We start from the raw sequence: 16173 nt of genomic DNA, 5'->3' as shown, positions 1-16173 counted from the left end.
TTGTTATCAAACAGTTGTATTATTATGTTTGTGGTAATACTTTACTAAACATTTAAAACATTAAAATTATTTTTATATTGACCGAACACTTGATTGAAATTGTTTCACTTGATATTTAGTAGTTATTATCAAATTCTTTTCCAATTTATATTGTAGAACAAAACTTTACTAAAAAAATATTAGACCTATATCTTTTTTATCTGCTTTTCTCAAGGTTTAGAAGTCGAAATTATCGTAAATTAAAAAAATTTAGCATTTTTTTGAGACACAGTTATTAGAAATATAAAATATTACAAAATGTTTCTTCTCATAGTTCCCCCTCATAATTTTGAAGATCTCTGAAAATGGAATTATATCAATCAAAATTCTAATAATCAAATTTGTGGTAATTTCAACTAAAATATTTAATAAATTTAACTGTAAGTATCCTATTTGTACATTTGTGATGAACCAATCAGAATTCTAATTAATGCAATCAGATTTTTTTCCTGTGTATATTGTAATACCTAGAACGATGATACCTACAACATTTTAATTTATCTATATTATATTCAAATATCTTGTCAATATTCCTTTAATTTCTATACACCACTCGCAATAAACAGGCGTTTAAAAAAACGAGAAATGTTTATGTATATTTATCATTCTTCTTATGATATTGATGTCGCGGCGAAAAAAAACCAATTGCAATTATAAAAGCAAAAAAGTACTAGGATCGTGGTCGCTCGATGTCAACAAAGCGAACGTCACTGGCATTATAGTTTATAACGTAAAAGACAAAATCACAGCTTGCAAGTAGGAGAATATCGTTTCGTGCTAAGCGCGTATTTCAGTTGCCGGTGTCACCTGTCAGCACGCTATCGCGACAAAGTACTAGGTTTGTATCGTTCGCGATGAAAATTACTTCGCTCCGTGACCGGTGATCAAACGCGATCGGATTGAATGTATACAAATGACAATCGACCTCGTCTGAAGGCTAAAACTTACCGTCGCCGTTCACACGCGTGATACAAATATATGTGTAATTTTATACAAAATTACTGCTCATTATGCGTTATTACCAGCTCGAGAGAACAAGTTAACCGGCGTTGTTTTTGTCGGACAGCAAAACTTCGCCCCACATAAGTCATCGTTACGCGATCGCAAGATGTGCAAAAAAATCGAATTGATTTAATCACTTATTTTGAATAACGTGACACTGACGGTACGGGGATAGAATTGCGTTACAATTTTACGCACTCGTGCAGTTTGTAATGGCATAAAGTTGCGGTCAAATAAATTAATAACAATTATAGTCGAGAATAATCGACGCCACTAACGATATTGTGCATTAATTAAAATCGCCAACGAGCGAATGAGTATCGCTTACCGTGCATATTATCGGCATTTAACTATTATTGAGTGATTTAATAATCGATCAGATTTTAAAATAATTATTAGTAATTAGTACTGATCAAATATTGAGACACCGTTGTTATAAATATAATTTTTTAAAGAAGGACAAAATATCTCTTTTTCGACATCTACATTTATATCATATTTTTCTTCCCTTCAAGATTTTTAAATTTTTATATAGCCATTATCATTTTTATTTACTTTTTAGCTATTTATTGCTATTAACTTATAGCTTTTCAGATTCTATCAAAGTAATTAAATACAATTTTAGCCATAAACATAGATCATATTTTTGACTTGCCACAAGTTTCCAATATTTTGGATTCGGTCACTTGTAAGATTTCTATACTGACAAGACACAGTCGCATAATTATTCCAGTCTAGTTAGCAGAATCAAATCGCAAATAATCAAACGTGTCACTCACTGTGCATATCGTTGGCGTCTGTCCATGGACTTTGTTGCTGTTGGAAGGAGGCTCCAGTCCTTTCGGAACGTCTAGATGCATCCTAGATGGCAGAGGCGACGAAGTAGGAACGTTACTCGAATTTGGAACGTGACTCGGTAGCGGCGTGCCAAGTGGAAGATCTGGGCGGAAAAACCACGTGGGCCACTGTAACGAAAAGCAAAGTCGACATTATTCAAAACACTCGCTTTTCCTGTATATTTCGTCAGTTTATTGATAACAAGTTGTGCATGTCGTCCCATAAATATGTCAATTGTTTTTCTGCCTGATTACAGATTCTTGGCTGAATTTACTAAATATATTTTATAAATCAGGAAGAAATAATTTTGAATAGACATTTTATCTCTTATGATTTACAACTTTATGGTATCTTGATTAGACAGGATTAATACATAATAAAATCAAATCTATTAATTAAAAATATATATAAATTAATTATTAAGAATAGATCACTTTTACATATATTCTTTTTATAATACATATTTATACACATAATTCTTAAATGCATCTTATATTATTCAAAATGAGTTTCTAAAAGAGATAACCATCAACATAAATTTCTTTTCGCGTGGTACTTAAAGATTAATATATAGCTAGTATTTCTCTTTCCTTTTGTCGCTTATCGCTTCCGACATACAGCAACTGTATTCTTGACGGAAGGAATAACGATGTGACGAAACGGCATAGTGATCTTATCGGAATCGTCTCGTTGGTGATAAAATCAGCTAACTGTACAAATCGAAACAAAAACCACCTATATCTATCAAAAATTCGTTACGCTAATAAATATTTTCTTAAAATTACATATTCGCAGTAATAAAGAACAAGCTATAAACATTGAACTTTGTAGTCAATACTTAAAGTCCCCGATCATATTGTTTTAAAGTAAAATCTATATTAACATTGTTATCATTGCTACGAATTCGTTAATTATTTTGTTTAAACTACATGTCTACTATTAACTTGTTTCTCAATAAACGTGATATTCTTAACTCCTTTGCTTGACATTTAATTCGTAATACCTAATTATTTATATTATATGTTAGTTTATATGCATCAACTTAAAAAGTAAATATGTAAACTCCGTAGATTACATCAAGATATTAAACCTTATTTACCTTTTTAGATAGCAATCTAAAATTAATCTGAAATATACGTTAGCTAATAATTAATAATATGTTTCATGTAGACAAAATTATTTATTTTTTACATGACAGACATATATAGTGATAAACATTATGATTCGAAAATGTTCAAAGTAACGATTAGCAAAAAGGATCTATTTATATATTTAAAAAATTACTCTTCACTGTCATTTTAAGTTCAAAAACTACTTCGTGACTAAAATAATCTCTTCCTAAAAATTTACAGTTATAACAAATGAAAGATAATCTCGACTCCTATAAACATTTAAACTGAGAGTTGAGCACAATAGAGGAGGTTAATAAACGAGCCCATCCATTTCATCGCTCATTACATCGTGATGCGCACGGAACCTAAAGGCCTCTCTGCTGTTTCGGTGGATAAAGGTCCCACTGTGAGCGGTGCATTGGAGTGTCGCCGCGGCTGAATATGAGTGCAGCTCCCTAAGATAGATGACATAAGCCCCTGACCCTGTAAGAAGCGCACTCGCCGAGCGCGAGGTCGTCGCGCGTGTGGTCCATTGAAAGTGTTTCTTGTAGAAGAACCGGCCCGCTAAGAGAGAAGATGCTCGGGAAGAGAAAAGGAGCCTCTCTCGTTGCGTGCTCGCGCTGCGCGTTCCGTTCACCGCGGTAAGGACTTTTTGATCGTCCTCGACGGAGCCACGATGAGGCTGCGACACGAATTCCATCCGATTAATCGCGGCCGCGTGCGCGATTCGATCCGCCCCATAAGCTCCATAAAAACAACTCTGCTACCAGACTTAGAGTTCGAGTTGACTTAGATTCCTAGCGCCGTTCTGTCGTGTATTTTCGATTTTTTTTTCTCATGTTTCTTTGTCAGGACTATCACGAAAATAAGTCATCTGTAAAATATAAGACACTATTTCACCAAAAAAAAAAAAAAAAAAAAAAAAAAAAAATTGCTCCAATCTTTCAGTGCATCGAGATTGAATTATTATTATCCACCGATAGCGCGTGCCAATGCAGTCTTTTCTGCTTCAAATTCCCGTTTATATACCGTGGAAAATCTTACATCACGCCGTTGCTGTAATACTCCGTGCGTTTTAGTTATTTTCGTGCCCGAAGGCTTAGCATCAGCACCATCAGGCACTATTGGTCACGACGCAGTGTTGTAGAAAGTCAGTAACCGGTGGAAGGGACACAAGAGAGGGAGGAGAAAAACGATTTCAGGGTGGTCTGGCAAATGTCTCTTGTCGTTGGCTCGCGGGAGTTAACGCCAAAACCGAAATAACAAACTCCTAAAGCCCGTGAGTTAACGCGCTACTTCGCGCCGTTTTGACGCTAGTGATATTTTCTGTTTACTGTAACGATAGTTCGCACGCCGCGGAAATAGTTCAACATCGATGGACTCGACATTTTAACTCACTTCGAACTGGAGCATTCAAACTTCAAACTTAAAAAATAAATTATAATTCGACATTTGTGACAGCAGCTACTATCTCTTCGCCTCGATATTTTTTAATCATGTATTATCATTATTATATATTTAAATAATTAGCAATATATAGGTATTAATTGTTTTTTCGAGATACTTTTGTTAAAAGTTAACAAAATTTAATTTAGCTATCTCTTAAATACATTTAATATAAATAAATTTGATATAAAAAATTAACATTTTACAAATACTTGAACCAAGATTTTTCTCTAGAAAATGAAGATAAACTGCAAATTTTTCGTAGAAGCTGCGATTGGTAGTAGCTCTAGACATTAGAGAGATTCTATCTCAGCGTACGATGCGAAGTATTATCGCCATTTTTTCCGCTCTAGTATGAGAGCAACAACGGTATTCGCGCGAGGAAGCCGCGTGTAATATCGGGCGGACTATTTTTATACGAGGGATGTTCTCTCGAAAAACGCGGCGTGGTATTCTCCAAATTCCACGCTGGCGAATCATCGTTCTGACCGGCCATGCGCTATAATATACATCCGCTCGAATATTCCATTTTCAGACGAGAATATCGGATAAAACAATTTCGTCGTCACGGAAGTTCACCATCGATGGTCGAAATAAATAAATAAGATTACATTTTTTTTCTAAGAGATACTTTAAATTTTACAACAATAAAATATTAATAAACAATGAGAGCAATGAGAGCTTCTTGAACGTTTCGGTCTCTTTCAAACCATTATCACATATCTGACTTCCATATGGATAGCATCTGTAACAATATCTTTATATTTAATGTAAAATTAAAATTTTTACTTATTGTAATATGATGTGTGGCGCTTTGAATTGTGATCTATGGAGGCGAAAGTTAGAGTCACTTAAACAGAAGAGACATTTCTCATACTTTGTCTAACATAGAAATTATTTCCATCTGCGGACTATGAATATTGCTAAGACATTGTATAGTAAATTATATACGGCATTGCTGATGATAGTTTCAAGGAAACCGAAACATTCAAGAAGCTTGTATAGATACTTAATTAATAAAATTATTGAGAATATATTATATGTATTGCGCTCCAAATATCGCGATGTATTAATGCTCTCATTGCCCGTTTATTAATATTTTATTGTTGTTTGATTTTCGAGAGCTCTATTAAATATATTTCATATATCATAAATTTTACGTAATTTAAAATACAATGGAAAATCATGCTTTTTACACAGCTAAAAGTAGTCTAGTTGAAAATTAATATATTATATATTTTTGTTCTATTTTAGCTTGAGAATGTTTTTAATGTAGGATAATGTGACGGTATTACATATTCTGTAAAAAGTACTTCGAACAGTTAAGACTATCAATGAAAACATTTATAAGGTACATATACGATCAAGGATTGCGTTTAATTGCGCAGAATCCTGAAGACGTTTTGTATGGCGAACAAAAAAGTACCCGCAGGCACGAAATGTCACACGTTTGATTCGATAACAAGAAGCGTGACTCGTGTCGACTCTCTTTCTCTAATCGTTAGGAATTCCTCGTAAATCAAGGAAGGAACGCGCGTTTTGCAAGAAATTGCGATTCCTTGGGCGCATTTTGTTCATAAACAATTGATTTTTAGAAAAAATATTTAGCAGCAAAATGAAATTGTGTTAATTCAAGCTATGTGTTAGCAAAAGCATTCATAAATTATTTTAGACGGCAACCGCAAAAAGTTTTCAAGTCACTTCGAACGTCATTTACATTGCGCAGAATTGAATTAGAAATTATCATGGAAAGAATGATTTTGTTGAAATATCTAAAGATTTTACTAGATACAGTTCTGAAAATAATTCTATTGAACCATCAAAATAATTACGCTGAAACATCATGAATAATAGATAAAAAAGTTTCAATAATCAATTTGAGTGCCCCGCATAATTATTTCGATAATGTAAGAAAAGTATCTTCAGATCTCTAAGTAAACTTTACGATATAAAATCATCATTTTCGTGTGACACAAAAATTCGAACATAGGGTCAAGCGCATTGAAAATTAAGTCTTGCGCGGCAATTTATCAGAATTTCACGCGAGCCACACGCCGCGAGAGGATCGCTTTGCGATTTTCCACGGTTACATGGAAAGTGACATTATTCGTATTGCGTCGAGTGGTGGTGGTACGAAATTTCCAGACCCCAGAGGTTGCGTCTCGCGTAATGACGAAGTGAGGATGGCCCGACGAGAGGAATACGAGCCGAGCAGCGCTTCATTAACGAGCGGCCTGGAAGAAAGCCGACCGACTGCGTGTATCTATGCGTTTAACGCGTGTAATATACAGGCATATTGCGCATATATTACGTTACACGTGGCGTAATATACGGATACACGCGCACGACCTCCCCCCGATGGACAATAACGACGACGACGGTCGTGCAGGTAATTGCCGCCATTAGGACGTTGTACCGCAAATGACTAAATAACGAATTTATGTTTTCCTGAAATACTCGTAGAGGCTCTCCAATAGACCAAGAACGTGAATGCTAATGGAACGTCCACGCTTAAATTATGAGAATTAACAATCCCCGGAGCAGCGATTCTAATCGCTTGTTTATTTCGTTAGGAATTTAATAGATGAAATGTATTTCGAGATTTTTCGAAAAGCAAGACATCTCGTAATGCATTCCGAAGGTGGCACTTCTTCAGAGTGTTATACATTTTATAGATACATTAATAAAGCAAACGAGTAACTTCCGCGAAGTATCCTTCCACTTGTTTCGAGTACAGTATATCTCAATATCGAGCAACGTTTATCCGGATGAATAGCGTAATGTGCGGCAGCCTGGAGGAAATCTCAACGCTATACTCGATACTTTAAAACAGTTTGCGCCGAGGATAAGTGAAAATTACAGTAGTCCCCCTTTCCCTCTCCCTCCCCCCTCAGACATAGGATGTTATCGGCCGTTATGACCCGGTGGGTGAATGACGTGCTGTTCTATCGTTAGGACAATATTCTGCCGTTTCGGACACGCCGCGGAGGGTGCCTAATCGCGCGTTTCACCGAACATTACACTTACGTCAGCGCAATCCGATGACGGGTATCAATTTCATAGGCGACATGCTACCGCGAGCGCGCCGCGGGATAACCCGTGCCGTAAAAGCGCCGGGGAGTTCAACCTCGTGTTCGACCTATGCAAATCCGACGGCCGTATGTATTTATGTATGTATTTACGTTCATCCTCGACCTCCGGCGCGCGCAAGACGAGCCTCCGAAAGCGAGCGAGCGAGCGAGCGAGCGAACGAGCGATCGATTTCCTTCGGGCACCATATCGCCGGTGTCTCGCGGTTATAAAGATATTTAGAATTTATAACAGATAAATATTATAAAATACACGCGTGATTTTAAAAAAGTAAATAAACATAAATGCAAATGAATGAAATTTATTCAATAGGATTGACTTGTTAGCACTAGAAGTATCAATCTTTTAGTTTTACTATAATATATATGTATATACGAAAAGAACGATTTTGCAGATAAAAATTTAGCTAGATATAAATCTAAAAATAACTTCGGCGGATTGTTAAAATAATTATGTAAGACGCTTAAACTGGTTGCTAGAATGTCAAAACTTTTTACAGCATTGTTCTCTTCGTACTTGAGATTCTTATGTAATTATTTTGATGCTCCGACATAATTATTTTCTGTAATCTGTAACTGGTTAAATTCTTAGATATTTCAGCAAATCCGTCCTTTCCGTGTAAAATTAACTTTAATCTCGGTTTAATTTACTCTTTATCTTTTTCTAATTCTAATTAAAAAAAGATAAGCAGTAAGTTCAACGAAATTTAAAACTTAATCTTACATAGGAATGAAAACGGGCTTTATTCGTTGAAAGAACTAAGCAAATAAATTGCTGCAACAAAGAAAGAGATGAAAATCAAATGTATCTCATCAATAAAAGAGATATAATTACTAAAAAATTAAAAAATTTCGAAATCGTATTTTTCACAAAGAAAATATAAAAAATAGAAGAGGTCAATAACACGATATTTTTAGTTTTAATAGATAATTATAAATTCAATTTATATTTTAATGTTACAATTCTATACATTCTGCAGGTAATACCTTGCAGTAATTACTACTTTATTTTCCAACCTACCTTCGATCAGATTTTTTTCCTTCTTTTAAATTTCAAAGAAACTAAGAATTTTCACATAATATTCAAGTTTTAAATCGATTGAAATCGTTTTTCTTATATCATTTCAATTCATGCAATAAATTCATTAGGACGTCACGTATCCAAGAGATTACCTCTCTACATACGTCCGCGTAGTGACAAAAAAGCTACGAGCATTTTCCTAAAAAAGTCCAGTATATAATTAGACCGTGTACGCGTCATGCTCGCGCGTTTAACGAGCTCAAGTTTAACTTTGTAATACGTGTGTGGCTCGACGTGCGTTCATTTAATTAAAGCGGCGATTGTCGCTTAAACGCGCAGTTCCCGCGGCGGGGCGGGAAAAAGCGCGCGACGCTAAACGGCCGGCTAACTACTCTAATCTGATGGGGCCCATGTTCAGACGGTGTGACATCGGCGTGTCATGTCACAGTCTCGTGACTTCGCCGGGCGACACCCGCACGACACAGGCCGCCTGGGGAGGCCGGGATCGGCGCGGCGGATCGCGCGCGATCCGCGCATCAAAGCCCCGACACGCGTGCGACACGCTATGTGCCGCCCACTTCGTGTCCCGTAATTGCCAGCGACAAAACGATCGGCGCGGCGTGGCGCGCGCGGCATAACGTGACGACAAAACGCGTTCCGTCATGCCACCGGCAGAGATAAATAGAGAGAGAGAGAAAGAGAGGAGAGAAAGAGAACGCGGGCGCGTCATGCCGACGAATTAAATCGCGGAGCAACGGCAGAGACGGTCGCGGAATTCCGCGCGTCACGTTTCATTACGCTCGCCAAGTCTGAGGACAATTTACGCCCGACAAAAAGCCGCTTCGCTCTCTCAGCTCTTGTCCTTTCTTGTCCACGTCGGGATGCTCTATACGTCTGTCGCTTATTCCACTTTCTTTCGTTATCATCTCATCGCGCCTTTTTTTTTCCTGTATTCTGGGATTTAAATTTTTGAAGGTCACGCTTATTTTACATTACGTATCTGAGCATCATTTTCGTTTCGTCATGTTTCTTCAAACCTTTTTTCAGTTGCATCTAGAAAGAAGCAATTGATTTTCGATTTCAATTGATAAATCACCACTTTAATTTCGATTTTTGAAAGCTAATTAACATCATATAAAGATTCTGTCGCACAGATTCTGATATGCAGATTCATATCTTCCCAAAAATGTAGAAAAGTATGTGTTGAATTATATCTATTGAGTGAATACAATTTCTAACATATTCGTTGTCTCGTTTAATTGATTCTTTATTGATAATTGATACACGTATAATGTTGTTGAATAATTGTATTTGTATCGTTTATTATGAAAATAAGCATTTATTTATTTAGAAGAATATTTGATATTTTTTTTATTTAATGTTTATTGCTTCTTTTTTTAGAGATTCAGTTTAAGAAAAACTTTAAAAATTCTCAATATTTAATTAAATTTTACGTACACGGACAGTTTCATTAAAGTTTGGTTAGATACAAATCTGAAAACAATTTTATTTATCAAAATAATTATGTAGGACGCTCAATACTAGAATGTCAAAACTTTTTGCTCGTCATACTCAAGATTCCTACATAACTATTTTGGTCCAACAAAATTATTTTCAAATCTGTATTTAGCTAAATTTTTAGATACTTAAGCAAAATAGATTTCTTCATGTAAAAAATTGCAATACTTGAATTTATATAGGCATACGATTATACCTACATAAATAGAACAAAGCTATGGAAAATAAGATTGTCAAACATAAAGTTATTCCAAATCATTAAAATTATTAAAAAATTAAGAAAATATCAGGATTACTTTATATATTCCAATTACGAGTTAAATATAACTATACGGAGAGAATTTTGTTTTAAAATCTATTCTTAAAATATAATATTGTAGTTAAAATAGTTGTGTGGTATCTACAATATTTTAAAGATTTTTATCATGCACTTCAGTAAAATTGATCAAACTTATTTTACACTTTATTATAATAATTTTATTAATGAATGAGAGAGATTTACATTGAAATTCTTCAAAATACAATGTTGTTCCACGATTGTTATATTTTCAGGGTAAATTCTAAGAAAAAATTCTCTCCGTGTATAATTAAATTTTATACGTATATATAGATAAGACACAATCGATAGAATCTTGATAATCATCGTGGCATTTAGTGTATTAAAATTAATGTGTTATTACTTGGCAATGAGTTTCTCTCAATAAATTCCGCGACATACGTAGACTTGTTTTATCTCACGTACGCAAGTCGTTTCGACGCGCAGTTACGCTAACGTCTCCGAGCGGATCCGCATTCAAGCGCAGTCGCTCGCGGGAAAAGACGCTGGAAAATAGACAGGTTGACGCGCCTCGCTGTGGAACATTATAATTACTATCACACAGCGCGACTTACAGCAGGCATATAAGAGAATTCTTAAGCGCCAGCACGTCAGGCGCGCTTCACCTCGTCACCTGTGAGAAATCGCGATCGGAGTAAACATTCATCTCGTGTATCACGGATTCAAGAACACTGAGAAGTTCTCGTGGAAAAGAAGTCGATCAATTTCGCACTAACACGAGTAGCAGAAACAAGAACTTGTGCTGAAGCGTAAACTTGCGTAACAGCGGTTACGTTTTACACTGGTTATTAATCGTAATCAAGTAGAGAATTTCCATACCATTTTCAGCGACGGATAATACATTTGTATAAGATGTATGTAAATTATGCATACATACGAGATATATATATTCTGTAAAACTATTCGCTGTAAAACAGTTAGTTTTGCTCTTTAGATCCTTCCCTTTCGTTATTCCCTTTTACTTTCGTTCCCCTCTTCTCTTCGGAGGATTTTCTTTGATTGTAAAATATAACTGACTATTTTCCCTTTTTTTTTTCTTCGTCAAAGAATAAAGGATATTTTCTTTGTATACATTTCACGGAACTAACTCGAAATTTGCCGTACTGCTCGCTAATAAATTTTTCCAGGCGACTGATTATACACATTTAGCGTTAAACCGAGAAAATGCGTTGTGTTCTAAAGCGACCGCCCCACACGCGTAATTACAGGTCGCCATTTTTCTGAAAGAAAGGAGGGACCGCAAAGACTGACTCCTCTCGACCTATCGACTAAAGGTACATTACACCGTACCGTCCCTTCGGTCGTCGCGTAGCGGTGCCTTAAATATAAATAAGATATACGCTAATGTCGTAGCGCGAGCAAGGAAACACCGACGGCAACGGCAATTCACAGTAGGGAGAAGTCATTGGCATTTCTCCCTCCGTGCACGCGGCTTTATTTGTTATTTTATGCAGAGCGTGTTCTATACGTGCCACGGTACGCATGTCGCGCGAGTCAGTTCCAAACCGTTTAAGGAGGAAACCATGCGTTTATAACGTATCCTTAACATGACGTTGTGAGAAATGGCGCTGGAGGAATCCATATGGAATGAAATTTTTGATACAGTAAAAACATAGAACACAAATAACAAGCCTAAAAACTCTTAATTTCAGAACGCTATCGATAGATTTTACATACAAGTAAGCGAGGTCATTCAACCTGAGCCTTTAGTAGTCGTTAGAAGGTTTAATCTGCCAGGCTAAAAGATAGTAAAGACGAGTTTTTGAAAATTGTGTTGTATTTCAGTTTGGTATCCTGATGTTCAATATTATAACACAGAGCTTGAGAAATTATTTCAATTTTTATGCAGTTTCGTGTTACATATTTTACTTAAATGTATGAAAACTAGGAGACACACAATTGGACTACATATTCCGTATCATTTCAAGATTGAATTTAATAATGCTTATATTTTTTATTTCTTTTTAAATTAATAATTAGGTTATTTATGTCTATAAAGGTATATAAGATTATAAATATTATATCAATAAAGTATGAAATGTATCAAACGCTTTGTTCCATTAATTAAGAGTAGTCTATTTCCTTATTAAATTTACATAGCAATACTGTGTATCACTCAATAGCGATGACATTCTTTTTGTAACTATAAATATTATTTATAATTATTAATACTAATTTACTTTATAACTGCAATTTATAGTCATTTTTTGGACAACCATATTATAGCAATATATATATAATTATATAGTCACAAATATAAAAAATCCTCTCAGTGTAGAGTTAAGAAATGCACGTAAAACAATTATGTGAAAAAGCCGCTCAAGGATATGTGTTTAACACGAGACAAAATATTTACGCTTCTCTCTCTCTCTCTCTCTCTCTTCGAACATACTGGATAACTAATTGCAAGTGCATGCAGAGTGGGCGTGTACGATGCATCTCGTGTAACGAACGCTGAGGACGATCCTTCGCGACGTCGCTCCTGCCGTTTTTAAAGATGTCAGCCGCCAGTTCCCCAGTCTCAATTAATTGCGCGCACGAATTATGCGCACGGGACAATGCTATCGGGAATCTCGCGAAACCCCTGTGGGGCACGATGCGACCACACGCAGCACGCATTAATTCCTCTATTACGGGCATTGTGGACCCGCGTACGTCTACCTACCCGACGTACGCGGTGGGTTATTGCGTACACCACGTATACGCCCACGAACGTGATATCGGATATCCGGATCCGCGATCGTTATTACAATCTTGACAAATTGTCTCCTCGTTAATATTTCGAAGAATATTAAAAAATTGGAAAGAATGAAAAATTCTTATAAAAACGCAAAATTATTTATTTCTGCAAAAAGTCTTGAAGTAATTATTTTTTACGTGTAATACATATACCTATTTGCCACGTTTCTACGAGAGAAAGAAATAATTATGATGCAGCAACAATGCGGCGCGCGTTACCGAGCCGAGCAGTGACCAGTACACTACAATTCGGCCATTATTACGAGAGTCATTTTACGACACAATGGTGGAAAATCCGCTCGTAACTCATTCTAATGGCGATATTACAAGCGGCCGCGGTCCATCATGAATAACAGTGCGCAACGATGTTGTCGAATATCGAACCAATGCGACGTCATTGTAACCCCGCCGCTAACGAGCCGGCCTCATTGTTATCTCATCGAGTTTCCCGATAACCAATGTGATCTCAATAGACGCGCACTATCCTCAAAACTCTGTTCCGTCGTTTCCGCGGGCAAGAGCGGTTGGAATCAATTCGGCACGTATTAACGAACGTCGGAATTCTCGATACGGAACAACGTACGTTGAGAACAAAATACGTTTTGCGAATATTTGTGACTCGGATTTTGATGTTTATGATCATTAATTTTCGTATTTTGCATACTTACAACCTTAAAAAATTCTCGGAACTTCTCATCGTGTTTAAGTAAGCGCTCTAATTTAGTAATGATTTAATAATTACAATCTTATCGTTTAGCAATCCGGTTAAACATTACGTATTGCTAATCTTACCTGCAATCGTACTTAAATGAATTAAATTTCTAATTTGGCAACTCGCAATTTTATAATTTCGATTTTGCAGTTTGATAACCCAGTCAAACGTTGCGTATTACTATTCTCTGTCAGATCAGCCTTCACGTTGGCAAGATGTGCGATTGTGCAAATGCTGACTACCTGTTGAGAGACGACCGCGAGAAGAAGCGCAAACGCAGGGAGAAGAGAACCCAATTAAAGCGCCGAACGCGTCCTAATTAACTCCTCAATTACACGGTTCCCCTCTGATTTCGGGCAAACAAAGAAGACGGGCCAGTTATCGGAGAGCAGGGTCACCTAAAGAGTATATTTCCCCGTTCCCTCGACAAACCTCATCCCTCTTGGACCTCACGCTTCACGACTTGCCATATTCTACCCCACTGATACCTTTCCGTACATCAACCCCCTCCGTCCCTTTTCCTGTCCCCCTGAGGCTCTAGGTACACATTATAATTGCGCATATTAAAATGGCGTCATGACTGCGCCATCCATCCATCCATCCATCCATCTAGCCAGCCAGCCAGCCAGCCAGCCAGCCAGCCAGCCAGCCGGCAAGCCAGCCATCTTTAATCAATAATGGAACATCAGGGACCATGACAACAGATACCCTTTCCCGGGGTTTCCGTCTCATGGACCCTGCCCCCTTCTCCTTCCTCAACCCCTAAGCAAGGGTTAGCAGTCTTCCTCCTCGGGTTCGAATACTACCGCGTCGTGTTACGTTCCTCGACCCACCTTACTTCTCTTCGTCCGCCGACCCTAAAAGTCTGTGTAACTTGATGAAATAATCCTGTCTTGAATGTCCTCGTAGGGTGTCCTCCAGGTCCTCGATTCGGTTCCTAAAACTCATAGTACCTGTTTCTCTGACAAGCATATATCTTGACGCGATGCTTTATAAGCCATTTTTTTTTCTTAATTGCAACCTTTTTCCAAAGAGACTCCTCTATTTTCTTGGAAAAAGCAACAACGAATTATTCGTCCACTTCTCCCATTGCGGACTTTCCCACAAAGGAAAAAAAGCTTGATTATTATTTGCCAGACGAGAAGGAGGCAATCGACGAATTAACTTTGTGGAAAATCATCGCGATGGAAAAAGGGTATGTTTTTTTTCCTCTCGCGTGCGAGAAAAAAAACACGCAGCATAGCTTTCGCAATGAAATATTGAATCACCGGTAACAGTTGTTGATTTTGTCGTATTACCGTAATAGAGGAATGTAAATACGTGAATAGGGGGACACGCGAGTACACGCGCAAGACTGATCGTCGTGAAGCAAAGAAGCCCGATGCGGTGGAGAGGAGCTTTCCAAGCGGAACGATGCACGACAGGCACGTGCGAAACGTACACGCGTTTCATCGCACGCACCGCCGTACGCACAGCCGATCTCTATATCTATGTACGTGCGCATACATGTATTGCTATGGCTACGTGCTATGGCTACGTTCTTGCGTGTTCACGACCATCGATCGACCATCAAGCTATACGTACCTGTCAACGTGTCATTATATGTCCGGTACTTCGGTTTTGTGCACCGTGACACTGGTGAAAATGACGGTTTCGGCTGACGCGCAGGGATATATTACACGGCCTATTCACGCAACGCTAATAATGGCCGGAATTGTACCAGAAAACCGCGCATTTCGCTCTTGGGCTGGATTCAATCTGTTGTTGCGCCAAGGCCCATTTCGTTCGTCCATTGTGCCCGACGACTTTCGCCGACATGACATAGAACTGTCATGGTTTGAGAAGAATTCGGAATTATATCTAGCAACGTCCTGTCAAACGTGATTTTATTTTCTTCAAGTGTATCAAATATTGGTAGATGTAGATTTACATTATAATGCGCACGACAATAATGCTTTCTATTTTAAGTTGTTCAATCGTCATTGTTCACTTCTTAAAATATACATATTGGGTTAAGGAAAAAGTCTTTTACAAGTTGATGAAAAGACCTTTCCCTAGCAATACCTTTGATAAAAACGATCAAATTTAAATTTTGAAAAAGCTTGATATCTCTACTTTTGTTACTATATTTTTTGAATTTATGTGAGTTTTGTAATTTTTATATATAGAAAACTACGAGTTGGAAAAAATGAAAAATTTTCTTTTCACTTTGTAGGTCTGTAGCATATCCCAAAAAAATTTGAGCAAATTTTTTACTATTTATCGTGAAAGCTTGTAGCTTTCTCTACAAAAATTTTTTTTTAATGTTCCTATTCGATTTT

At 37.0% G+C, this 16173-nt stretch overlaps 1 protein-coding gene across 2 annotated transcripts in view; it reads right to left on the bottom strand.

Annotated features, from left to right (window-relative positions):
* LOC105144232 (uncharacterized) overlaps positions 1–16173 on the bottom strand; it is a 303924-nt gene that overhangs the window by 263372 nt on the left and 24379 nt on the right. For both annotated transcript variants that reach the window (XM_087411508.1, XM_011052998.2), the window contains exon 2: positions 1821–2006. In XM_087411508.1, the coding sequence (XP_087267634.1) occupies positions 1821–2006 (186 nt within the window). The remainder of the gene's footprint in view (positions 1–1820; positions 2007–16173) is intronic.

Source organism: Acromyrmex echinatior, chromosome 11 (assembly GCF_024713525.1).
Source record: "Acromyrmex echinatior isolate Ae372 chromosome 11, ASM2471352v2, whole genome shotgun sequence".
NCBI lineage: Eukaryota > Metazoa > Arthropoda > Insecta > Hymenoptera > Formicidae > Acromyrmex > Acromyrmex echinatior.
The sequence above is the reverse complement of the archived record's forward strand: the minus strand, read 5'-3'. Positions and strand labels throughout refer to the sequence as shown.